A 26,901-nucleotide genomic window follows, 5' to 3' on the forward strand; every position below is an offset into this window, starting at 1 on the left:
ACCGCCGTGTGTCTATCCGCAGCCCGGACGAGCTAGCTGCATCAGCGAGTCTGTAATCCCAGGGTGTTGTTCCCTGTTTCTCTCTCTTTTCCTGCCGCGCTTGCTTGTTCACCTAGCTAGAAGTAACCCAACCTCTGGTTTTTTCTAGCCCCATAAATATGCCTTTTGAGCTGCCATTATGCTTATCTGTGAACCAGATCTTTCTGGGTTTTTTAGGTCATTTTTAAAATATCCAGATTCTTCATAGGTGTACAGCCGTGTGTGTAGGTTAGAAGCAGCTGAATCAGGACAACCAAGGTAGCCTCAGCTGGCAAAGACACAGAGCTTAGCCCAGATCTGCTGCTGGTGACAGAGTAACATGGAGCTTTACCCCACATCAGCTGAAGTCACCACCAGAGATCCACGGAGGAGACCAGATTAAAAGCATACCCACCTCCAGTGAAATCAAACATGGGCACACACAAGGCTGGGGACGCGCACACACACAGAGAGTCCACCTTAAGTCTAAAAAGACGCTCATACACAAAGACAAGGAATTTATCTTAACAAATGAAGTCTAATATACTGCTTTCTTGTTGTTGTTTAATTCCCAGAAGGGTCAGCTATAACGTGTCTCTCCAGGAAGACTCCACAATGAAAAAAACAAGCCACAGTTGCTTCTTACTGATCATCCTTCTAATTGTAAGTACAAGAAAACTGACCTGCTCATGACACCTGCCAAATTTAAACTTGTGGTGATGTTCAGAAAAATAAGGAGTACTGAGTTATATTTGTTATACTGCACAGGTGAAGAAATGAGTTCCCTTACTGATAAATTTTGAAATAAGGTTAATAAAGTTTCTAAATAAGATATCTCATAAAATTTTGAACTGGAAACCATTGCTTCTTGGTGAGAGAAAACTGCAAGTCTGAAGAAGGTAATGCACGTGTTTTTTCATTTCTGTGTTTTACAGGCTACAACATATCCGTGACATGGAAACTTTTGTGTTTGTTTGAAAACTTACTTAACGTTGTGTGAGACTTAGACTGACTTAAGTAATTGTGGATTTTCACTGTTTATAGTTACTCTGCTATTAGGAAAGCAACTGAAATGGAAAATAACAGTATAAAGTTTAGTTATTCAGTTCAAATGCTATTGTCAAATGTTTAATATCAATATTACCGTTATTTCAATGTATGCAACATGGCTGAGTAACTTGTTCTAAATATGTAGCAAATTCATTTCTACCTGACTAAATACCTGTCATGTAAGTTGAATGCATTCTCTGATCTCTGCTTGTGAAACCTCAAATTATTAGCAATTATCATAAAATCAAAGACATTACAGGTAGTCAGAAATGAGCATACTGCCCAGAGCCCCAGTTACAGAATGGTCAGAATATGTCTGAATGATGCTGCTGGGAACAAACACCTCTCTACCTCGGTGTGGTATGAGTAACTTGCATGCCAGATGCCACCTTATTCCTCAACCATTTATCTCTGTGTTCCTGAAGAAAGCTTTCATTCTTATTCTTCTTAATTGTGTTTTGTTGGTTAGCTCCTCATGCCCCTCTGCTTCTCAGCTTCTCTTCCAACATCTGAATGTGGAACATTTGTGTGCATCTCCCCATTGGCTCCCATGCTTTCTGGATATAAGTTATAGAAACGGGGCCAGAAGACACAGTGGGGAACAGTAGAGACTGCTCTCCCTGGTTTGTCTGTTGGGTTGTGTCCCTCCTCTTCTTCCAGCCTAGCATAACTTGCCCACAGTGCTGTTTGCCACTTAAATTTATATGGATAAAAAGGAGGGAAGGAAAGTAAAGAACAGTAAGAGAATGATGGATAGAAGGAGACAAAAAGAAAACAATGAAATGAGATCATGGAGAACCCAGGAGAACAGCAAAGAACACCTCACTTTGGTAAAATACTGAATTCATAGTTCAGGATTAGGACCCTCAACCAAAGAAGAGCTGGAGAGCAGGAGAAAAAATAGAGGAGAGCTAACACATTTCTGCTAACTTCATCTCAAAAGCAATTAGTCCAGAATTTGTTAATGATTTGAGGAATCACACCTACGCTTGGCAAAAGTCGTCTGCCTTGAGGTGTATCGGAGTATTCTGATATTTGTGACCTTTTGTGGCTGTAACAGATGGGTCTGCAAGGGATGCAGGTAGCAATGCACTGGCTAGGACATCACCCATGGTCAGAGGTCTCTCTAACCAAATGGCCTGAGAGGGACCAGCTTCCTTCCGGGCTTGAATCCCAGATCTGCATAGCCTAACAGGGCCTTGGCAAAGAACGGTGATTCTTCCTGTAACAAGCCAATGCCAACTGAAGGAACAGTTCCAGATCATTTTTCTTCCCCAGTCAAATGACAGGACTGTAAATATTCTGATAACTAAAATTGTCAATAACATTTCTGAGTGTTTGAGGTGCTCTGACCTACAGCACGAATTTGTTGAATTTTGAAAGACTGAGCTGATCCTTGCCCTGTTATCCACAAATCTTTTAAATCTCCCACCCGTGATATTGTGTGTGCAACATTGGTTCTGTGCTCATTCCTGCAGTACTCCAGGGCTAGGATTTCTTTAAGAAACTCTGCAGAGAGATCTGCATCCTCTTCCTTTTAGATATCTTTGCACCAGAGGGCTCTCCAACTTCTGACCTCGATGGATAACTTAAGCACAAATTTCTTTACATTTTCACTGTTCCAATGTCTATATTCCTTCCTTCCCCACTGCAGTGGCCATACTGTGATCTACTTAGACACCTCCTAGATTAATTTATCTTCCACTAAGGGAGAAGCCACGGCCATAGAAGTAGATCATGAACAAGCTCTGTTTCCTTGATGTCACTTGCCAGAACGCTGCTGTTAGATCATATATGAAAAATATTTGGCTTCAGTCATCTTTCAAAAAATTTCCCCACCTGTAGCTGGTTGGCAATATTCATTTTTTACATTTTGTTTGTGCTCTGTAACAAGGAAGGGTGTCTTTCTTTCTCTTCCAAAAAGACTGTTCCCATTCTGTTGGTTCTTTTAATCATGCCTCGGTTCCCAGAGCGATGAGTCCCTGGGACTTACATGTCAGCCACTGTCTGAGGTTGAGGAAGATATAGTAATCAAAGTGATTTGTGACACAAGGGTGATCTCCCATTCCGCTTCTCTACCCACCCCACAAACCATCCTCCAAATCTTTCCTCTTTCATGGCTTTGTTGGTTTACTGTCATCCTCTCGTCTGTGTCCTGCACTCCCAGGTGACTGCGAGTTGTTGCAAAGCAACACAACCTGTTGAGGTCCTTGCTTTCTCCTCTGGGCTCCAGGCTCTCTGTTTGTGCCATTTGTCCCACTGTAGGTGCCATATCTCTCCTTGAATATTGGAGAGGGTCTATTGCCTAGACCCTAGTTACAAGGTGTCCATAGACCCCCCCTCCCCACAGTCTCCAGCCTTTAGACCTGTCACCAAGTGGTTTTGGTACCTTCTGTTAGAAACCATCTTTCTTACATATGTCATTTTTTGCATAGAATAAATAGCACTTTACTCTTCTGTGTACTGGTCCATAATAAATTGCCTTTGCCAAACAAAACCTAAAGCACCAGTTGCCCCAAAATGTAATTTAGAAGTAAAACTAACTCCTTATTGTCTTCCTTTTTGATGGTTTCCCTTGCTTTTGGATGCAGAATAATGACAATGCTTGCAGCATCACCAGATAGTCCTCTACAATTCAAAGCGAATTCCATTAGAAATTTTAACTGTTCATTATTTCTTAGATCACTTTATTCCTGATACCGTCTCATTTTTGGTAATTACTGAGAGCCACAGAATGTGACTGAGATTTGTTTCCTCAAGTATGTGAGCCCCTGTGAGCTGGAGCAATTAGTTCATCTCCTCAGTGCACATTTCTCTCCGCAAGAAAGATGGAGCGTCGGCACAGTGTGTCCAGGGGCATTAAGCAGCAGAATGAGGAGGAGGAAACAAGCTTGGGTCTCTTTCCTGTGTGACCAAGCAATTTTGCAGGACATTGAGAAAAGAGAGTTCTGTTTTCTACCTGATTTTGCCAAGTAAGAATTGTCATCTAGTGCCTACAAATGGTGGTTTGATTTTATCCTGTAAATGAGGATTGATGGAGTAGTTTTTCTCACATATTCCAATTTTGTTGTCCTGAGCCAACCACAAAGTGCTCAGGCAGGACAAAATGGATGCTGCAGCTGAAGACAACACTATTATTCAACTAGGACCATTAGATCAAGGTTGTATTTTAAAATAAATTCATTTTGAGTACAAGTACCTTAAGTCCAAATCTGTCCAATTGTTACCAAGCCTCAGTCACTAAACTATGCACAGTCTGGTGCAATGTGCCAGCTCCTGAAAGGCTTGTGAATAATTCCCATTCACAGAACATGGAAAATTAATTATGTGAAAGCCTAAAGGTAATTTTCAGTAACTGCACAAACTGGCGTGTTTTGGAACACAGTCGTGATAGGTTCAAGTTTCCAGAAGCCAATTAGTAAAACGTTTGCCACCGTGATGAGGGCACCGCTCGTGGTGTACCCATTTGATCCTCACAGCTGGGAGCACAGTACGCGCCGGTGAGGTGGTGCGGCCACGTGCTCCCCCGGGCTCCTGCCACCCACCCAGCTCAGCGGCTCTCACCACGCGGCTCTCAAACCCGAGTCTGTGCAGGTGCCTTAAGCACAGGTCTTCTCATTCTTAGTGGCTCTTCCAGCATCTGGTTCAGAGCAGGTCCCACCCTTCGGTGGGCCAGAAAAGCTGCTGAAGATCTGTCACGGCCTCCTTTGACATGCTTTGTCAGAGCCTTGCTTGCTGTCTGGCACTGCTGGGAGCCCAGGGGCTTCCCCAGCCTTGGATGATGAGATGCCCCTGGGTCTCATCACCTGAGACCATGCCTTTGAAAGCTATTGTTCTGAGGTGCGCCTTTCCCTTTGTAACTATGAGTTGCTTCAAACTGTAAGGAAGTGGACTTGCAAGTTCTGGAGCTCTTCTCACACAAGGAAAACTCAGGAAAGCAAGCTGCTGATGATTTAAAATGCTAAGAATTAGTGTGAGAATTTGAGACTCAAGCTGCTCACCGTTTCCCAAGAGGGAGAGGAATGCCGTATTCTGTTCTATTTACCCCAGTTTCAGGTGTGACCAGGACTTTTTGTCTCCATCTTTGCTTTTTAAAAAAATAAGAATGTTGCTATGCAGCTGATTGCCCTAAAGAGGCCTCTTGCAAGATGATAATCAGAGCTGCAAGCAAAAAGCCATGAAGTATTTTGCAGATTTCCTTTAAGCCCGCAGTTTGCATCAGGCTACTGTGAGAGTAAAGCCTCCTCACAAGTCCTGCAGCAATGGAAAAGAACTGTAAGATTCGTGAGTTGCTTTTCATTACAAGTGCCTTGTCTTCATCTGTTGTGGCTGATAATCTCATGCTTGTTTAAACAGCTGCCAAAATCTGCAATGTAAGTTGTATGGGATCTCACTGTGAGATAATTTCCATCCTGCTTCAACAGCAATTGAGTATGGGAAAATTTTAACATTCAGTGGTTAAGTAAAACATGTCATGTCAAGGTATTTCCCCAAAGAAATTGTCTGCTGTTTCCTAGCACATTTGTGATGGTTAAGAAATTATTGTTATGTTTACTGAGTACCATGCACTAAGGACCTTCCTAAGGTATCACAGTTATTTTCTTCTCTGTCCTAACACTAGCAGCTGTGAAAAGTAGTTCAAACTTAATTGAGGTATGAGAGGGGCTCTGCAACCAGTCTAAATCATGCTGAGCTCTCGCAAAAAGATGTGATGTATTGAAGGACAGGAGTTTAGTGACCCACAAAGTGGTGACTACACATAGCAGTTTTAAAAGAAATGTACCAAATGAATGTTTGAGCTCAAAATCAATAACAAACAGTTAGAGCATCCGGAATTTGAAATATATTTTGACTGAGCTCAACAATAAGTGTTGCACAATTACTGAATTTAGTGGAAGGAGGGAAAAAACAAAAGCAAAGAAAGCTACAAATACTTTCTTTTCCTAAATGTCATGTATAGTCAACAGTTAGTATACTTCAAGCTCCTTGATGGTGGAAGAAAAATATTTGGGGGTGCTTGTCCATCATGTCCAATATTTTGTGGAAAAAAAAAAGAAGGAATTTTATGCTTGCTTTATCTGGATTCTCTCTTGCAGAAATGAGCAGAGTCTTGCACAGGTTAATAGCAGGTGTCTGTCTTACAGAAACCGGGGCACTATTTGTTCATTTCGATACAGTTTAATAATGAAGCCAAATTGCTTTCTCTAGTTTCCTTTATTAATTCTAGGTATAAAGTGAACTTCAGCATTCCCAGCAGCCTGTTTTCTCTCTTTGTAATGATAATTCATTTTCTTATAACAGTCATTTGTCACGTGGTGGCTTGGTGGTCGTATGTATGACGTCATTTACTTGGACTTTTAGGAGTGACATCATATGTACGGCTGCTAAACTGCTGCATGGGACATCACTTAAACAGTTTTCTTCTGAAGAAATCATACCAATCATTTTCAGGCTATGAACACATCCTGATTATTAAGTTGTGGATTATTTATTTCTCCTTAATAAAGAATATTTATAAATGAATGAGGCATTCCTTTATTGTATCAACATCATTTATATTTCCATCTGAAGTAACTGATGGATGGACGGGAAGGGTTTTTAACATGCAGTAGTGGACTCTGAACATTCAAAATTTGCTCAGTACTGTAGGTATAACCAGGTGAAAATTATATGGTGAAAACATGTGTTTTAACACTTAATTCCTAAAATACCTGATATAATCATTAAAATGTAGGTGGTTCCTAATCATTAATTCCATGACAGCACACACACAGAGACACACAGAGACTTGTGGATTCCCAGCCTCTCCCATTAGCATGATACACACTAAGCTTTCCCCACGGTGTAGCCATGCCCAAGCTCCTGCTACCTCTGATAAGGGAATAATGACCCAGAGATTTCTTTCTGCCCCGTTTGCCCTTTCCTGATCTTTATGGTAAGGAGCGCAAGAAGATTAAAACAAGTAATAATATCTGACATCACAAACTGTACCAAGATTTTGGTCTGTCTGAGCCCCAAGAATATCAGGCTGGATTATCAGCCCACAGAACTGACTTTGGAGAGGTCAGGCTTTACGCTCTGAGTCCCAGAGTGGTGGTGCACGCGTGATTCTCCTAAGCACGGTAGAAAACACCAGCATTGCAAACAGAGCTGTGACTGCTCAACCTCCAGTAAGCCGCCAAATTTATTTTGCATTAGTCTGCTGAAATGATCATATGATTTAAGGTAAAAGAAAATATTGTTCAAACTTCCATGGCCAGCTTTTCAAATCTAGGCAAACAGAAATGAGTAATAGCAATCAAAGGGAAGACTACATTTAAAGGGCATATCGCAGATGAACAAGACCAGTAACACACCTGAGTATAACCCCTTAATTTGATTTCACACACAAGCTATTTGATTACATCAAAAGTGCCTGGAAAGATTTGTGTGCGACTAACTTTGAAAATCTGAGTCTTTGTGTTTGGTAATAAGCAAAAAAAATCAGATAATTTAAGAGACAGCTGTAATCTAATATTATTATTCCAGTCTTTATCCAAAGTTGCTTTATATTTACTGTAGTCCATTAAGTGATTTCCACTGATGAAGTAATTTCCATTGAGCTTTAGTGACACAATCTCATCCATGTTTTTAATCTCTCTGAGTGAATCCCTGGCCCAAATGTGGGCAATAGAAATTTTGCTGGCAATTTCAGCTGGGCCATGATTGCCGTGCTCAGAGGCGGTAGAATAGGCAGTCCTCCTGGTTACATGGTTGAGCACTTTAAATAATTTTGTGCACAATCCAAGACATTTATCCTATCCACCACCTCTGCCTCCAAGTATTAAAATATTCTCATTAACCTGTACCCAACAAGAGCTGACTTCTTCAGGAATTGGGTTAGTCCCTTACACACAGGGAGTTATGAAACTGACCTTTAGGATTAAAGTGTCTTCAGTCTCTGAAGTGTATGTACCCCTCAAAATCATCATCTCTAGTTACAAACTGTTATATCTTCACCAGTTAAAAGATGTAAATAGAGCATTCTTTTTCTGATGGCTTATCGTACTTTTGTTTTCAGCTTATAAGTTTCTGTGTAATCTTCTGGGAATGGTCTGTCCTTTTAAAAATGGTGTATAAAAGAGGGTACAAAGAAAGTTAGAATAGGGGAAAGATGTTCCGAAGTACTGAACAATTTCTACAGTTTCTATCTGTGTAGCTGGCATTTGCCAATTGTTTCATGTCTCTGTTGTGCTTTATTCTGTACAGATAAAGCAAATGAAACTGCAACAGTATTTATGGCCAGCAACACTGGTCTTTCTGGTCTCTGTCAGTGTAAAATGATTTTGGTCTCGTTTGATCAAACAGATCTGAAGAACAGATCATCTCCTTCCTAGAAGAAAGCAAAAATAAAATAAAAGCATTGTTTCAGGGGAAGGAAAACTGGTGATGTTTTCCAAGCATAATCAGGTGGTTATGCTTTCAAAACATGAGTGTGTTCCCAAACTGGCCCAGAGTAACAAAGGGATCATCGAGAACAGAGGCGATGCCACGGAAGCCCCCCTAGCTTCCTTTGACCATACCGTTATTCCTCTCTTGAATGCAAACAGCTTGGAACTGAGTTATTATTCAAAATAAGAATGAAAAAAATACACGTGGAGTATCTATGAGTCACTTCAGAGAAGTACCGAAGCCTGTGGCGATACATGGACACGAAGGGCTAAGACAGACCTGAGGGCATGCAAAGAACCTTATCTGCACTTCCCTACACTACTTGCTGGATTTAGGACATTGCTTGTTTGGTTTTTAAATGATCTTCATAGACTCCAGCTACTCCCTTTAATCTTCTCATAAGTGAGGAGTCTGTGATATCTTTGGCTTTGCTTCTGTCTTTCCTGTTCTGGCTTTCTAGATGCTTAATTTTTCACTTGGATTGCCAGATGAAATGTTCCAAATGGCTTCATTGTCCAAGTATATCTGTATGTGCGTGTGTGTATACATACACATAAAATTCATATAAAATTGTATCTGCCAGAAAATATCTTCTTTCTTGTTCCTCCCATTTTATTTCAAGTACCTATTTAAGTGCAATGAGATAAACTGCCTTCACTGTCCTCTAGTCTTCAGACAGTATCTATATACAGTTCAAAATGAAAATGTTAGTATCAAAAGAGATTAGACTAAATTACGAAAAAATAACTGGGTATACAAGTATAAAAAGATTAAACTGAGATGGTTTGGCACAGAAGAATCAGGATAAAGTAATGCCTTTTATTTCAACTAAGTCAAACATACTGTGGTCTTGCTGTGTATTTTACCAAGGTGTTTTAGGTGTGCAAATGGAAAAGAAAGTAATGTGTTAATGAGACACAATTGCTTGTGATGTGCAATAAAAAAAAAAGGGAAGCAACAATTTAAGAAGTGAGCTAATTTTTGAACTTTCAAACCTGTCGTGTTTTCAGTTTGAACAACTACAAATGTTGCTTAAAGATCCGCGTACTAGTATTTGGTGCTAAAAACATCAAGTCTGTGTGTTTGTGAGGGCCCTAAGTTTTGAAGCAGCCTGTAAATGACTCTGTATGTGTTTGTGATGGCTTTAGTATGGTTTAGTAAAGGAAAAAAGTAGAGGGTCAAGGAAAGTGCCACAGCAGCATTGCTTTTGTTTGGGAAAGCAGAGGAACTAATCCTTTCCTATCCCCTTCATGCAGAGAAGTGTCCTGATATAGGCTTAAGGCAGAACAGAATTAACTAAAGCTCCACACTGCCATTTCCACCCTGGCTCACAGACCTGGGCTGTGCAACAGACGGACGGACGGACGGACGGATGGATGGATGGATGGATGGATGGATGGAAGGAAAAAAAGATAGCTGACTTCTCTACCTGAGATTTTTGCCTTCCAGAGGCAATGATCCTTCCCTTTTACCCTCAGGCAGCTCAGAGTGGGAGAAGTCAGAAAAAGCCACTTGATCAAAGAGGACTTTGTTATTGAGACTCTCAAATTTATCGTCACTTTGCTTAGGTACTTAACGAGGAGCTAAGGCCAGGTATTGAGGTTTAAACTCTCTGCTCTGTGTTTCTATGACCTTAACAGTTGAAGGAGCTCAAAACAGGTGGCATAAAACCTGAAATAATCAGTTTCGAGGCTGTGGCACTGAGGTATTTTGTCTGGGCAGTCTGGAGAGAAATCAGCACAAGCGAGTGGAAATAAATGGGTGTAACTTTGGGAAAATACAAAATTTTTTTGCAGATCACTAAACTAAATGAAAAGATTTTGAAGACTTTATCAAGTATTTAATGGTCCTCTCTTTTGCCAAGAAAAGGGGCTTGGTTAAAATCCTGTGTTTATAGTGAGGTAAACTAGTAAAAATTCAGCATTTAGTTTACAATCAGTATAAGGCCCATCATAATGCTAAACACATATGCAAATAAAAGGCCTTTGAAGAATGCATAATAGAGATTTCCATTCCTCACTTTTTTATTTTATCCTCCTGGTTTATTCACTTGTACTAACAGTTTTTCCTTTCTGTACAGAGAATGGTTCCAAGTCTTTCTTCTACTGTAAATTATACTGATCCTACATTAGAGCCTGTAGTAACTGAAAATTCAGTCATACGACAGAAGATAATAGATTCACAGTTCAAATGCTATGAGAGGATGAACAGAGCTCCTCCGTATAAGAAAAAAGGTAAAAAAGATTTAAAAAACCCTGTATATTGCCATGCTTGCTTATATAGCTATAAAGAAACATTTTCTTCTGTATACTAACCCATAGTCTTCCTTGGGGTGCAGTTTCCTTCCCGTAAGCAGCAGTCAAATTCGCACTTACTTAGCATCCTCTTAAGTGCAAAGTAAGAAAAAAGCCTGGAAGAAGCCCAAAGAATAAATAGCTTTTCCTTCCTCCCCATGCAGACGGTACCTCCGTCATCTATATTTCTGGCTCAGTGCTTTGCTCTTGAATATCTCTTGATCTTGCTTAGGGAATGGCATTCTCCAGAACCTTTCAGCAAGCTCACGCAAAGACCTGATTGTGAATGATGATCTCTTAAATATAAATGCTGTTCTGTTTGCTTCACTCACTGTTTTGTTTTTCTGTCATTCATGTATTGACTGATAGCTGTCATGCTCTGTACAAACACAGATGTTCCAGGTATTCTAGATTCAGCAGTAACACTAGCAAAAAGAGGTTTCTAAAGCACAGAGCATATATCTCTACTGAATACAAGGCATATATTAAGATTAAAAAAAAAGGAAATGACAAATAATAGTGGTGCTACAATGGCACAGTATAAATGAAGCAGCACTTCTGGTTGGCACTGAGTGTTCTCGTCACTTTTTCTCACAGAAAATATGGAAGAAGTTATGAGGAGGCTAGAGAAAAAATATTGGAGGCATTGTGGGGATTTATGCAAGTAAAAACCAGAGATACTGAGGACACAGTTTAAAGAGAAAATATATTAAAAAATCATGATTAAAAAACCCCAACCTAATAGATGGGATGGAGATAATGTGGGATTTTTTGTAATACAAGAACAAAGACATTTCTACAGCTCTTTACCACAAAGGTTTTACTGGGCTCTGTAAGACTCAAAGAATAATTAGGTGTTAAGATACTCAGGTCTTGATGCAGAAATGTTTTGGAATGAATATAGAGATTCCCATTGCTTCAAATAGGTTTTCATTCAGGCCAATAATGAGGAAAACCCACAAGTATTTAAACAGGGTTGTGGGATAGAAAGCATCATGTTTCAGACTTAGACAAGCCTTTAGTTGCTGGACTTGAGGGGGAAAAAACTTACTGTCTGCTCAGATTACTCTTTTAGTCTCCAGCTCTATAAATATGTAATTTTGCATCCATTGATAGTTCCACTGGATTAACTTTTCTTTTGCACCTTGCTCGTGTGTTTAGTTGCAAAGAGCTGAAGTGTTTTCCCAGCATGAGCCGGGAATTCGTATGTCCCATGACATTTAAGTTCCTGGTAGTGTTCTCAAGGGCAGCGTTGTCCCAGGAGGACAGGAGTGGCAGACCCACAGCCATCAGACACAGCTCAGCAGTTCCTGCATTCCTTTAACTGGCAGCTAGATTTAAGTGATGCCATTGGGGACTGTTACGTTCATAGCAACATGCACTTAATTCATTTATAACCCAGAATGAAGATAATGAATGACTAAGGAATGATGCCAACACTACTGAAGTTGCTTTTTCAACTGAATTACAGAATCCTCACCAGCCCTCCAACATTTACGCTTCATAAAGGGTTGGAAGTGGACAAGGATCTAAACCTCTTGGATGCAAATTTGTAAGGGAGTATGGGATGAGATGGGAAATGCCCTTAATGCAAAGGACAACCGTAGGGGTGTCTCCTGAGAGGAAAAGCCCAACACATGAGCTGAAGGGGTATACTGGGTATGTATTTTCAGCACAAAAAGTAATAGAGTCTAACACTGAAGTTCCCAGGAAAGCCCAGCATCTGGTACAACTTTACAGAGCCTGCCGAGATGTGTCTAATTTTTCCCTGGTTTCTCTGCAGTCCCTGATGTAGCCTGTTTATAGACTGGAGCAAAGGTAGTTTAAATCCTTCATAGTCCTGGGGCTCAAAGCTGATGGCAATAAACTGCAGAGAACTGCACAGTATCTCACGCTCAGAAGCCAGACAGATGATATAATACAGGCGAGCTGTGGCAGCATTACATGTGTCAGCAGAGCCAAAATAATGGGCCGTGAACACACACTTATCTTGCCTATTTCAAGGTAGAATTGATTAGCTTAAATCCCAAAGAAATAACAAAATGAGGAGCTCAGGCACCTGGAAACACCTGACTTTCCCTCCAGGACAGTGCAGCACTCCCGCACTCCTTGTCCATCCAAAAATGTAATATTTTTAGCTGGTGATACAACAATATGGTGTTCAACTCTTCTGTTTTATTACTTACACTGTTCTATTTCCTGCAGCACTTAAAAACATACATATGAATGTGTGTGTGTGTCTATATATGTGTGTGTGTGTATATTTATGGACGTATGTGTGCATATATATCCTGTTACTTACCTTGAAAGACACATTCCACAATGTATAGATCAAGATCGGTCATTTTTTTTCTTTATCAGGCAAGGCAAAGGATTTAAAGCTAGAAATTCCTACCAACCGCATTCCAGTGTCTTTCAGATACAGGCTCAAGTTGCAAACATTTTCTACTCTTCCTTTTCTTTGATATTACAAAACGATTTTCCTAAAAGTCTTTCAGATACATCTCAAAGCTAGAGAAGAACATGAGAATGCCTGAAGGAAAGATAACAAACTGCTGATATGATGGTTGGTTAATTAAGTGAACAAGTAGCATTAGCACATTTAATTTGACAATGGAAAGAGAGATGTGCATAAAATCTTAGCTAATGAAGAAAAAGTGTTCATAAAAATATCTTTTTTGCCAGACATATAGTCTGGAAAAAATTAATTTGGAAAGTTTTATGCTTTCAACAGTCTCAATCCACAGCTATTTTGACTTAAAAACAGTTATTGGTGCAAATTTGAACAATTCTGATGTCTTTTTACAGCTTTCTTGCTTCAGTACTATTATTATCCTTATGTGGATAATTTCAAAAGCACCAGAAGCAATTAGCTGCCCATATTTTATTAACTTTCAATGGTTATTAGGTACCTTCCATATGATTCTTTCAAAAACAACCTACATGGTCATAGAAGCAATTCTGAAACTCCCTTGGGACCAGAGTAAAAAAGGCAAGATATATCTTCTCACTGTATTTCCCTTTAACCTGATGGTCATGATGATAAATACCTTTTCCCCAACACAAACTGATTTTAAATGGAAAATAACTCAGAAGTATGGGGTTTTTTTAATGTATTACTTTAAATCCACAATGAGTCAGGAAATCACGTTTCAGCAAGCAGTCTTACAGCGTGGTTTCTGTGGACTGTAGTGTGTAACATCTCAGTAACGTGAATCAAGAATGAGCTGTGTTCTGCCTCCCTAGTATGGCCATCGTGTCTGGGGCCGGGAACAGTCCTTGTAGGGGACACAGCCTCGACAGTGCTACCTTCCCGGGGGCGTGATGAGGACAGGATCACAGCATGCCTACCCGGACAACATCAGCAGGCAGAGTTTGCCTGTTAGAGATTGATCTTGCACCTTGCTTCACTGGATCTGTAGTTACCTGAGTGATCTCTAGTGCTGAGCAATGCAACAACCTTACAGGGACCTGTCTCTGCAAACCTTGCCTTTAGCCAGCATGACCTGCAAGCCTTTCCTACCTTTACATTTCAAAGACTTGATTTTCAGACCTGCTGAACAGCAGAAATTGAAATGAAAAGTGGGTGTCTACAAGGTCTTTGGATAACTGAGCCCCCCTTACCACTAGTGTACATATTTACGGCCAAGGATGGAAGGAGGATCAAGAAGAGGAATTTATAGGATCAGACTCCACATTCAAAGTTCAGTTCACAGGCTTAAAAACATTACTTTCTAGTAAAATTAACACCACTAACATCAGGTTAGCAAAACCAAGTACCTTGCAGCACCTGAATGCCACTCAAAGTGTAGCATTAACAAGGGGTTTTATTGCAAAAAGAAAACACAATTGTTTGCAGACAGCAACATTCCTTGGGAGGCTAGAACAGAGCAGGTTCAGGAGTGACTGTGTGTGAATTAACTACTGCATTCCTCTTAAATGTCCAGGTCTGTTCTGCAACAGAACCTGGGATGGCTGGTTGTGCTGGGACGACACGCCTGCTGGAAGAATCACTGCTCAGAATTGTCCGGATTATTTTCCAGACTTTGATCCGACTGGTACAGTATTTCTTTTTATCATCTTACCTTTCGAAGGAAGTCTTCAAAATGTTCATGCCATTGAGCGGAAGCATGTTTCCAGTGGCATTTTTGCAGCATTGTGAAATCTCGGAGAGTTTGGCTGAAATTAAAATAAATCAAACTTTTGGGTTGCCTAATTTATATATTTTCATTTGTATATTTTAATTTGTAAAATTTTTATATGTATTTATATTTATGTAAATATAACCCATGGATTTATGGAACCTAGTTTATGAAAATATTAACTACTTTTAGTTATAATATCAAAAACATTTTTAGTGCCTCATTATTAGTTTTTATAATGAAGAAAATATGCTTATGTGCATGAAATATGTATCAGCATGTTCTTTGTTCAGTTTTTATTGGAAAATATCATTTTATGGAAGAAGAGCAGAAATAATGTTCTTTCAGTCTCCAAGTTTCAGTTGTTCATTGAATTCTTCATACAAATACTAGCAGCCATGCAAACTAAGAGAAGTAATTCAAGAACATTTAAAAGGACAAAGGAAAGGAAAAATCAAGGACAGAAATATTGCCAAATAGATATGAGGAAATATATGTGTTTTAAACTCCACAAAGAGTATTGTTTGAAGAAAGACACAGTTGTGTGTTCCACACTCAGGACATGTTGCTCATAGGCGCTTGATGCCACAAAGTGCTAAATCCAGCACAGACACGGTGTACCAATTGAAGTTAAAAACTATGAAACTAAACACTGGGGGAGGGGGGAAGGTATATCAATCTAAAAATTTTCAACAAGGTTAAACAAAAATGTATGTGCCCAACTGGAAAGTAAGGAAACAGACTATGGCATAGCTGTTGTGGTGGGTTGACCTTGGCTGGATGCCAGGTGCTCACCAAGCTGTTCTATCACTCCCCTCATCAGCAGAATGGGGGGGAGAAAATAAGATGGAAAAATAATTCATGGGTCAAGATAAAGGCAGTTTAATAAAGTAAAATCAAAGGCCATGCACGGAAGGAAGAGAAACCAAAAGATTTATTCTCTACTTCCCATCAGCAGGCAACGTCCAGCCACTTCCCGGGAAGTAGGGCTTCAGTACGTGTAGCGGTTGCTCCGGAAGACAAACGTCGTAATAACGAATGCCCCCTGCCCCGTCTTCCTTCTCCTTTGTCTTAGCTTTGATTGCTGAGCAGATATCATATGGTATGGAATATCCCTTTGGTCAGTTTGGGTCAGCTGTCCTGGCTATGTCCCCTCCCAAGATCTTGCCCACCCCCAGCCTACTGGTGAGGGGGGAATGTTGGAGAGAAAACCTTGATGCTGTGCGAGCACTGCTCAGCAGTAACGAAAACACCGGTGTGTTATCAACACCTTTCTAGCTACCAATACAAAGCACAGCACTATGAGGGCTGCTATGGGGAAAATTAACTCCATCTCAGCCAGACTCAATACAGCTGTGCATTAATTATCCAGTACCATTAGCTAAAACAATTGATTTTTTTGAGCTTGTTGCCTATTTAGAAACAGAGGAATTTCCAGGCTGGATCAGATCCAGTACGCATTTTGCTGAATTCCATTTGCAGTAGCAGCCAGATTGATCAATGTTTCTGTTCTTTATAAATCAAGCTATCCACGATTAGAGAATTCACCCAGCAAGTGGGAAACTTCCAGTCTGAAGGGATTAAAACCTGCCTCCTAACTTGGATGGAGGAACCTCGCCCTTTCCAGTGGACGCAGGCATTCGACAGGACGGATTGAAGGATTTGTGTGCCTGGAAAGTGAGCTCGCATGGCAGTGTGACTCTCCACCTCTTGGAATACCCTGAGACCTACCCCACAAACCTTGACAGCAGTTTACATCCCTGAGACAGACAATGGGCACCAAATCACAAAGTCTTGTCTTTTGTGACCTTTTTTTGCTTTCTGACACACTTAGTCTTGGACTCTTTTCTGCACAGGGTCATAGTTTTCAAAGAGGAGTTTTGCAGCAGGGCCACGCTCGTGGGTAATCATTGGAGCACCTGGGGGGAAACAGGCTGAGGAGCTGAGACCCTCAACTGGAGGGGTGCCTTTGACCTAGGTCTCCCTCTCTGTGAGGAAGTGCTTCAACCATGAGGCTATTTGCAGAAAAGATGCCAGAAGAGCATTTTAAAAGACTTGGCCAAACTTGGTTCAGTTCCCAGACAGAAGTGCCCATGTTCAGGAGAGAGCTTGAGGCTCTGGACCCTGAGGTCGCACAAGCCTTTTTTCACATGCATGTTAGAGGTGCCTCTTGGATGAGGTCTGTACCTTCTGCTTCGGCCCCCATTTTATTCATTATATCCTCCCCATGTGGCAACAGCCCCTTTGATAAATACGACAATTTACTACAAGGCTTCTGCTTTCCCTGCTTCCATGGTTTTCATAGAAAAAAAATTGTGACACTAACAGTCCTAGTTTATGTATACTCTATGCGCTGTTCAGCTAATACCTCCAAAAGTGGGTGCTGGGCAGCCCTGTGATCACAGAATTCTCCCCATGACTCGAGGTTCTCATCCTCAGCACACAGGGGTGATTACAGAGCCACTCTCCTGCTCGCTCCCAAGCCGTCTATTCCCAGCTTTTCCACTTGCCTGCTTGTCTCCAGTGACTTGTTCTGAACTAATTGCTCCACTACAACAGCACTCTTCAAAGTAAGCCATCCATGGAGTAGCACCTCACTCCACTTATTAATGCTTATTAGCGCCAAGGTCTGTGGCTTGTACGACTGATTGCAAATCACTCCTTAATGTACAGATGTGTGCTGCAGAGTCTGGCCCACAGCATGTGCATACTGCAGTTACTCTTTCTGCCACGCTTTAAAACTTGCAGATTTGGGAATTTTTTAGTATTCCTGTTCTCTGTACACAGCCATAGGAGGAAAAACCTCCTCCAGTAATTAATTTCCTGCTATTCTCTCTGCCATCCTGTTTAGGAGCAATACATGTGGTCTTCTGGACTCAGTATTTTCCCCCGGCACATCTCTCTTCTCCTTGTCAGCACCTCTGTCAGCCTCTTTGCCTGCATCCTCGTCAGCCGGCACTGTTTCCCTGGCTCGGCAGCAGCTCAGCATCTCCTGCCTGAGCCAGAGCCACTTTCCTAGAGTAGCTGTTGAGTCCCCCAGCACGTATTACAGCTGCGGCATCAAACCAGCAGGTAGCCAGCCTTTGCTTTACAGGTGGCTGATTGTCACACTGGGACTTAATAAAGTAGGAGGGAGACAAGAAATCGTGGGGGTGACTAGAAGTCTTTCAACTGCTAATGGAAATGGTTGCCACTTAGAGGTGGCCAAAACCACAGGTTCAGCTGTCCTGAGAAGTCTGTCAAGTTTTGTGTTGCAAGTCGTTATTTCCTTGGGTGACTTATGCCTGTTAAACAAAATACAGCTGGATTTTCTGCTGAAAAACAGAAAATTCATCCTAAAGAACAATGATTTCACAAGATGAAAACTGCAGTGCCTGTCAGATTTCCTTCCCATTAAGTCTCCGTGATATCAAACCACCTCAGCATGTATTTTAGGCGTGCGAGTAACCCCATGGACTTTTGAAGCAAGTATGTGCTGCTTTGGGCTGCACTGAGATCTGCAGAACCACTCTGTATCAGCTCACTGATGACTAAGTTACTTTAGTTTGAGGCCATGTATAGCTTTGAGTCCTGGAATAAAATGATGTCGTTCAGCTTTCTTTTTGTGCTTTGATACTTACGTCATTCGTAACTGGAAAAGTGAAACATTATCTGGCAACATAGGATCGGACCGTCCTCCCATCTGCACTTGTGGGTGCTGTATACCAGCTCTCTGCATCTGAACCCACAACAACATTCAGCATCGATGCCAAGAAGAAATTGCTAGAGTATGTTAATAGATAGAAAACAGATAAGGTGAAATCATTCTGGAGAAAAGGACCCAGAAGCAAAATGATGGAGAACGCACTCTGTGCTCCATTCATTTTGTGTCTGACAACTTCACAACTAACTACCAGATATAATCCCACTTCTTTCACTGAACTTACATTAGTTCATACTAGATAGAAATCTATGTTCTGAAAGAAGGAGGGACCACTGTGATAATCTAGTCTATTCAGTTAGCTAGGGCTTCCCACGCTTCTTTCCTTACCTGAGCGTCCTGGTTTCGGCTGAGGAAGCTCTACCCTGTGAAAGGAAATGAGGATCTTAAAGCTAACAGACAAACAGAAACCCCTCTCTACAAGCTGTGACAACTTTGTCCTTTTCAATAAACAACTGTTGCCTCTTGTAGCATTTTCTTTCTCACAATGACCATCATGCGCAATGTGATAATGCATAAAAACAAATCAATTTGTCTGGAAAACATACCGAGACCTACTGCTTTAACTCCAGTGACAGCAGGAAATTCATTGTCTCATCCACTCCTGTCTGTGAAGCTCTGAGCAGGGCTGAGTTTTCCCTTATTCAGGCAACATGCACAGTTTCTCTTGAGTTGTATTTTATATTCATATTTTATCCAGGTTAATCTTTGGTGTAATCCCTCTGAAATTCAGGTCATGCTGAAATTGCTAGGAATTGAATTTGATATGAATGCAGTAATTCATGCTGGTAATATTCTTGCAAATAAAAAAAAAGGAAATATATTGTGGATGTAATGGCCTGCTAGCAAGATTCATTGGGGGCAGCAGGAGGAGCAGAGCACTGCCCTGTGCCATGCACAGGCTGTTGGGTTTGTGGCAGGGGAGTGTTACATTACGCACCTCGCTCTCCCTGCACGGTGTGTTTGGCCAGGACTAATTTGGTGCAGTCGCATAGCAATGGACCTGAATGTGCAAGGTGCACTGTGGCAGCCAGACCTTTTCCTTTCACTTTCGCTCCCTTTCCTCTTTGGCAAAGAGCAGTGGTTAAGAGCAGTAGCCACCCCAGCACGGAGCAAGCCTGGCCCAACTTTGTGATCCAAGGCTGCATTTAGCAAAACTCCATTCAGTTCTCCACTTTGTTGGGTTTCTGTCTTTGGTTCCATTTTGTAAACCAATTACTCATAACTCTTCATATGGCTCCAAGAGCAAAGTTTCGAGAAGTGCAATTTGGAAACAGATCCATATGTATCCATAAGCAATTACCTCAGATGGTGATGAATGTGGTGTTACCTTTCACAACTGAGGAACATGGAAGTAGAGCCTTGCCCTCCTGCTCTGACACCGACTAGAGGGAGTGAGGTGCCCTTGCTCTGGGTCAAGCAGTGGTGGGGGCAGAGGCACTGCGATGTTTGTATTCTCTGCACCTCTTTTCTTGTGCCGTACTGCGGTCTCTGAATTGTTTTGTCTTTCTTACAAAACATCTTTAGAGAAATAAGGATAAATGTTCCATGCAGGAAAAGGGGGAACAAATTGAATAGCTCTTGCAGACCCTTTTGGATTTACCAGCTGTGACACCTATGACCATAAGGGACTGGATTTGAGGGACACAAGCGCATCCTTCTCACAGCTGGCAAAATGCACACAGCATTCAGCTGAGTAGGTTGTCAAGTTGACAAGAGCAGTCATTGCAGATGAGAAATCATGGCCTTCCACAAACCAGAGCGGGAGAGAGACCTTCTGGGTCACAGCAGCAGCTGCAGCTCCTTCCACCCCCCTGGCTCCTGGCAGGCAGGGAGACCACTTCCTCGGGCATCCCCTAATTCAAGCACCTTCCCAGCCGCGGTCTCCTCTCCTGCATACCCAGTCCATCATGTGCTCCTTCCCACCTGGCACTGTGCTCACGTGCCTGCACTCACAGCGGGCAAGGAGCAGCATCCTCGGTCGGCAGGAACCCCCGGGACCTGCAGGAGCACCCTGAGCAGCGTAGGGAGGGCTGGGCCTGGGAAGCCCTTCTGTTGCTGCCACAAATGCAAATTTCCTGACTCTGCCTAAAAAAGGCAGCTCTGTATTTCTGCTGGTCCTATTTTCCTTTCTGGAAATGATATCTTTTAGACAGTGATAAATAAAACAAACCTGAACTCTTTGTCCAGCTGCTTCTTTTCCTCCTACCCTTCTGTATATTTCTGTCCTGCTTCTTAGCAAGCCTGAGAGCTGTATTTTAAAAATCAGTTCTTATCCCCACAATGCACAATATTATACAGATTCCAGTTCTGCTGACTGAGACATTCTGATGATAGTGATAACTCTTTACTTATTAGGACACTGGAATTCAAGTTTTCTAGGGTCTCCATTGTATTATATCAGATGATTTTTTCAGTTCTGAAAAAAATTTCTTCTAGAATATTTTACTGAGGATGTAAGTAAATCAGATGTGCTACATCAGCTATTCCCTCATCTGCAAAACTAAGTACTACATAGGTCTATCCAAACGATGGCAAAGAATCCAATGTCTGGTATGTGCTGAGCACGTACTTGAACAGAGGAAAACTTCTTTCTACTTCCAGCTTATAACTCAACAATAAATAAAAAATGGTGTTGACTTTTTTAACATCTGCTAGCTATAGAGTTGGTCTAATTGTAAAAAAACTGATTGATAGAGCTGTCGTGTTTGTTCCCAAGTTATTGGGTTAAGATATTTGTTACATATAAATGAATGAGTTGGTTTTATGAAAATATGATACATAAAAGCACTATTGGTAGCACAAGCGATACCAGATGCAAAAATATTACTACTGGTTAATCTTTTTAGACACTTCACTACTCCCATGAGACTGCCCTCGTGGACAAGATTTCTCTTATCCAGTTTTCCCAGACACCTCTTGAAGTGTCCGTCTGTCTAAGCTAACTAGAGAGCCTGCACAACTGTCTATGAATTGCGTAACTTTGAGGTTGCTAAAGTCAGGTGAGATGACTCCCGTGCAATGTCACTGTTCCTCCACTTTGAATAATGTGATGCCCAAGTGGTGCCCTATCCAAGCTGAGAGGGTATAGAGCGAGCCTAGAAAATTAGTGTTTACGTAGTATTTGAAAAATCTTAAAGCACACACTTCCATTTTGCCTTGCTAGTGTTGCCTTACCCATCCTTACACATGTGTGTATTTCTTCAGAGCTTACTAGATTCTTCTGGTTAGCATAAAACCCAACACGTGCCCAGGTTCATAATCCCACACCTGCTGCTGGGCCACTGTAGAATAACTTGCAGTAGAACAGTGGTTGGGTTACGGACTCACAGCTTTATTTCTGTATAAAATCACAGATTTAGAAGAGGTGTTTCACCTGTTTGAGTCACTGGGATGGACAGTAGGGAGGCTTATCCCCCAGCCCCGTATTCTGACAACATCACAGCAAGAAATCGGTGGGCCACAGCCGCTTCCAGACTAGGATCAGTTGTGTTTGTCTGGCTTCAAGGAAAAGTATGAGGCAACAGGTTTGTCTCTTAACTTACAGAGGCCACATTAAACTTCGGCAGAGTGCCTACCTAGGCACTAAAGTACAGAAATGATAGATGATATTACCATTATACTCTATAGCATATTAACAAAAGCCGTGTACTTTGCAGAGTGCATGGGATAGTAGGTACGATGTTTGTACACTGTGTTCTGTGGTAGCGTAACCATTAATCTTTTATCTATGACTGAAAACTTTTTCCAGCTTTAGATAATATCTGGCAATGAGTACAACAGGAACATTACTATACAGGCAGTCTGAGATTATCTCCAAGCTGCAGATGGAAGGCTGAGATAACATGTACTGTTCTTCTTGGTGTTATTGATGCATGTATTGATTTTCAACAAGTCCCCCAAAACAATGATTTGAAACTCACAGTATTTTCAAAAGTATGCTGTGTTCTGGAGGATTGTCTCTTTTTTTTTTTTTTTTTTTTTTGCAATGTCACTATATAAAATGTATTTCTAGTCAGAGGAAGATAGCTCAGTTTATACAATCCTTTCCTTGCCAGTATGATCGATTGCTTTCCTTAGGGTGTATAGAGGGAATATGAATATTCCAAATTAATAGATTCATTAATCATCAGAGCTGACTAAGAAAAATAAATGCAAATGTTGAACAAAAAAAATTAATATGTTCAAATGGTAATTGGCTCTGTAAAAGTGTATTGACTGGAAATGCTGATAATCTGTGTATAAAGCCAATAAAATTATAAAGCTAGAATAGGCAAAGGGAAGTCAAGATAGACTTTTTAGACTATTTTAAAAGTCAGAACTGAAAAACTGTGTTTTTCATAAATAAACAGCTGTGTCACCATCTAAGAATTAATTAAGTTTCTGATCTTATCCTGCCTTTGTTACTCGGGCAAACTTTCCAGTGACTCCTATGTGGCTAATGCTTGAGGGAAGGCCAAAGGAACTAGTCCAAAACTTGACAGGTGATTAGGAGTGACGGTCTTCGCCTCAGCGTCCAGGATTTCCCAGGCAGAAATGTGAGCGTGGCTGGGAGGACACCGGCACAGCACACATCTGCGGCTCCTGGCATCCCTCAGAGCCCTGACCGTCCCCCTGCCCAGTAAAAGGACGTGTGCGAAGGAGCGTGAGCCCGGAGAGCAATCCGTACGGCAGGGCTTTCGGGAAGGATGCCAGAGCCACCTGCGGTGCAGGAATCAGCACCAGAGACACACGTGGAGAGGCTAAACACACATCAGATTATTTAAACAGAGAACTCTGCAGCCATTTTAAATGAAACTGGACACTTGGGACCTGCGCCAAAATGTTTGCGAGGCTGCATCTCCCAGTGCCTGCATACTTTGCAGCCCCAGAGCAAAACGAGCGGTGCTCCCGCTCACCCCTGGCAGGATTTATCTGGCACAGAGGCTGGGCAGGACTCTTCCACCCCTCTGCACTGGCGCCTGGCTGGCGTTGGGGCTCTCACCATCTCCAGCACCCAGGCTCCGGTTTATACACTGCTTGCTGCCCTTTCTCTACACAGTATTTTTAACTAATTATTTCCCTTGATACCTGAAACCCTGCTGCAAGATTCAGTCTGCTGGCATCTGTGTATGGATACCAGCATGGCCTAGCAAGTGTCACGTTTGAAAACAAAAATTTGTTGGATTTGCATGCTAGCCAGTGGGCACATCCATTTTCCAACATCAATATCGTAGGTTGGGATGAGAACTAACGATATGCAGACATCACTGTGTTGCCTGCCTGTGCAGACTTCCATCAGGTTCGGCATCAGGGCCTAACGTTATTTTCTCTTCCATAAAAAGCTTTCAACAGCCTCTTTAAATGAATTATTATCACATAAATAATTGCATCTGAATGAGGGCTGGGTATCTATACTCTACTGCATTCATTCAAGACAAAAGGAGACAGATAAACGACAAGTATACCATCAGATAAATCTCTGAGAAAAAAACCAAAACAGACAAATGTATATTAATCGCACAAGTTTAAAATCCTTTGGATTTTGTTACACAGGCATTTTATTCCCAAACATACAAATTCTTTGTTATGGATTTTAAAATGTGTAATATGCATATGCTAAAATAACCGTTATTGCAATTTATCATCAGAGAGGGCTTCAAAATACTGTGATGAAACTGGAAACTGGTTCCGCCATCCTGAGAGCAACCGAACTTGGTCCAACTATACCCTGTGCAACTCTTTCACCTCTGAAAAATTGAAGGTATGCTACAGTTAAAAAGGCAGTGATTGTTTGGGAATGGTTTTGGGCTGGCTAGCAGTAAGACACATGTGAGAGAGATCAGAATAGTTCTCATCTTTCAGCTCTATTTGTTGCACAAGGATTCAATAGCATTGTCCTCGTGATTTTAGCTTATTAAAATTATTTGATGAGTGCTCCAACCTAAGTATAGGTTTGCTACGGGGTGGATAATTTAGTAGCAATTCATGGGACAAGTTTTGCAGTATATTTCAAATGCGTTTTTTAATTCCTATGATTTTCCCTGATTGTCCAACAGTTATAAAATGATCCTTCAGAATTTCAATTTTGCTTTCTGTAACAAGTATCTTCCAAGCTGTTGATGTCTTCTCTGCAGGGCTAGAAATATTAACGTAAGTTAAAATTATTTTTCTTAAACAAAGAATATCGCCCTGTACTCACTCCCTTTGAAAAGAAATATATATGAAAGTACCATTAATCCGGAAAATCCTACAAGCCTGAACACATTTAACTTTAACAGTTTGACTGAAGTCTTTGAGACTATTTACAATAATGAATTAAGCATTTGCATTAATATTTCCAAAATCAAGTTGCTAAGCTGAAAAAGGAGAACTAAATATAAAAGCACCAAAAGAAACAAGGAGAGACAAATCTAAGAAAAGCTTAAAAAAACTTAAGTTAGGGAAGCTCATGAAAATAAACATATTTCTCAAATGTGAGTGAAGCTCCAGGAAAATCTGATTACAGATTTGTGACAGAATAATTTGTGACTGTTTGGAATTGTAGAAGGAAAAGAGTCAAAAAGTGATTTGATTTGGGGTTTGTGTTGGAGAATCTTTTTTTATGCAGCCAAAAAGCAGTATGTGGTTATATTTAGTCATGATCCAGCCTAAAGGGCCTTGGAAAAGTCTACTGGACTAGGCAGGAGGTGAATTCTAAAAGTTTTTGCAGCATGAGGAACCATCATGATAAAATGGGGCTCACCTATGTGACAAAGAGAGAATAATAGTAACAATCTGAGCTCACAGGGGCATTAAATGGAAGCACCGTAAAAATATAATTTTTCCAGATGTTGGCCCATGTAGGGAGGCAAAAAATGTAGTTCTGTTACCTATTATTCATGCCTTCCAGAAGGACGATTTTGAACATCATTCAAGCAAAGTGCAGATAGAACACAAAGGAAAATTATACGTACATCGAGATTCTTCTGAACCAAAAAATGATGGAAAATGTAGAAAGAATCTATCTGTACAGAAATGCCAAGTTAGATTATGACCTTTAATCCAAGTCTTCAAATACAGAAGTATGCTTCATTTGTAGACGATTTCCATGTACCTACAAGTAATATAATTAACTGAGTAGGAGGTATTCCAATTAGAGAATTCTCTTTCCTCAAGTGAAGAATTCTAGAGGGACAAAAAAGAACATTTAAGTGTTTCTTTTAGAAGTTTTCTAAGCCCAGGATGACAAAATCTGCATAAGATAAAAATTTGGTGAGTCAGCGTGTCATAAGTCCTATATGTCAGAAGGGACATGACAGATTGCCAGTTCAAGAAGTGCAGAAATTAATAAAATAGTTCATTATTTGTTTGAACTTAACTGGAAATACCAACATGCTATACTTTTGAGACAGAGCACTTAAAAAAAAAATATTGCAGCCAGTTCTTAAAAATGTGGGGGTAGACCATATGCTTTGTTAGTTGACGGTTCAGTCCATTCTTATCTGTCTTCGTTGTTATATTTGGAAAGCTTTTTGAGCAGTTACCGTAGTAAGTTTACGTGGAGTAATCAAAGATGCAGTTATACTATATACACCAGGTATACAGTTAAACTGATTTAGCAGTTGTACGCTGAAAGGTAGATAGGTTGAATAACCAAGAGTCCTCTGGAGTGCACATAGACTTGCATGTAGCTATCTGGAAGCCTTTCCTACTTTTAGCTGTTTCAGGCTAAGGGTGGTATACAGGATAGGCAGCAAAACAACATATTTTTGAACAGTTCATCTGTAAATTAAATTCAGGCTTGAAAATTATATCAATCTAATATCATGAAAAACCATAGCAGCCACTTAGTATAGAGTGGAAGAAATGTCACATGCACACAGGTAAAAACCTCTCCCACTACTCTGTATTCAGAAAGTTGTCTCATCTTCTCTGCACTCTGGTCTTCCCTCTCTGGGGTTGCTGGTGCTCTCAGAACAAGTTGTCAAGCATTTGTGCTCACTAGCAATGTTGTAGTTAGTCTTTGTGAAGGAAAACTAGGAGACCTAGGGTTTGCAGTAAATATGCATAGATTTCCATAATTTGGTGAATGGTATTTACACTCAGATCATGTCTGTTCTGCATGGTCAGGATGGTGTAAATGTGACTTTGGTTTAAATCTGAATCAGGCCACCACCACTTAGGTTAACGAAAGCAGGAGCTGATTCCAAAGTTGTAAAATGGCTGAAGAACAAACTAGATAAGAAGATGTGCACCTTTGCTAAGAGGAATGGCTTTGTTTTCTGAATTTTATTCATATTTGTTT

At 40.9% G+C, this 26,901-nt stretch overlaps 1 protein-coding gene across 1 annotated transcript in view; it reads left to right on the plus strand.

Moving 5' to 3' along the window:
* Positions 1-615: 615 nt before the first annotated feature.
* Positions 616-26,901, plus strand: part of CALCR (calcitonin receptor) — a 79,863-nt gene continuing 53,577 nt past the window's right edge. The window contains exons 1-4 of the mRNA XM_075140785.1: positions 616-681; positions 10,580-10,733; positions 14,741-14,851; positions 24,266-24,378. Of these exons, the coding sequence (XP_074996886.1) occupies positions 634-681; positions 10,580-10,733; positions 14,741-14,851; positions 24,266-24,378 (426 nt within the window). The 5' untranslated portion in view covers positions 616-633. The remainder of the gene's footprint in view (positions 682-10,579; positions 10,734-14,740; positions 14,852-24,265; positions 24,379-26,901) is intronic.

Source organism: Calonectris borealis, chromosome 2 (assembly GCF_964195595.1).
Source record: "Calonectris borealis chromosome 2, bCalBor7.hap1.2, whole genome shotgun sequence".
Lineage (NCBI taxonomy): Eukaryota > Metazoa > Chordata > Aves > Procellariiformes > Procellariidae > Calonectris > Calonectris borealis.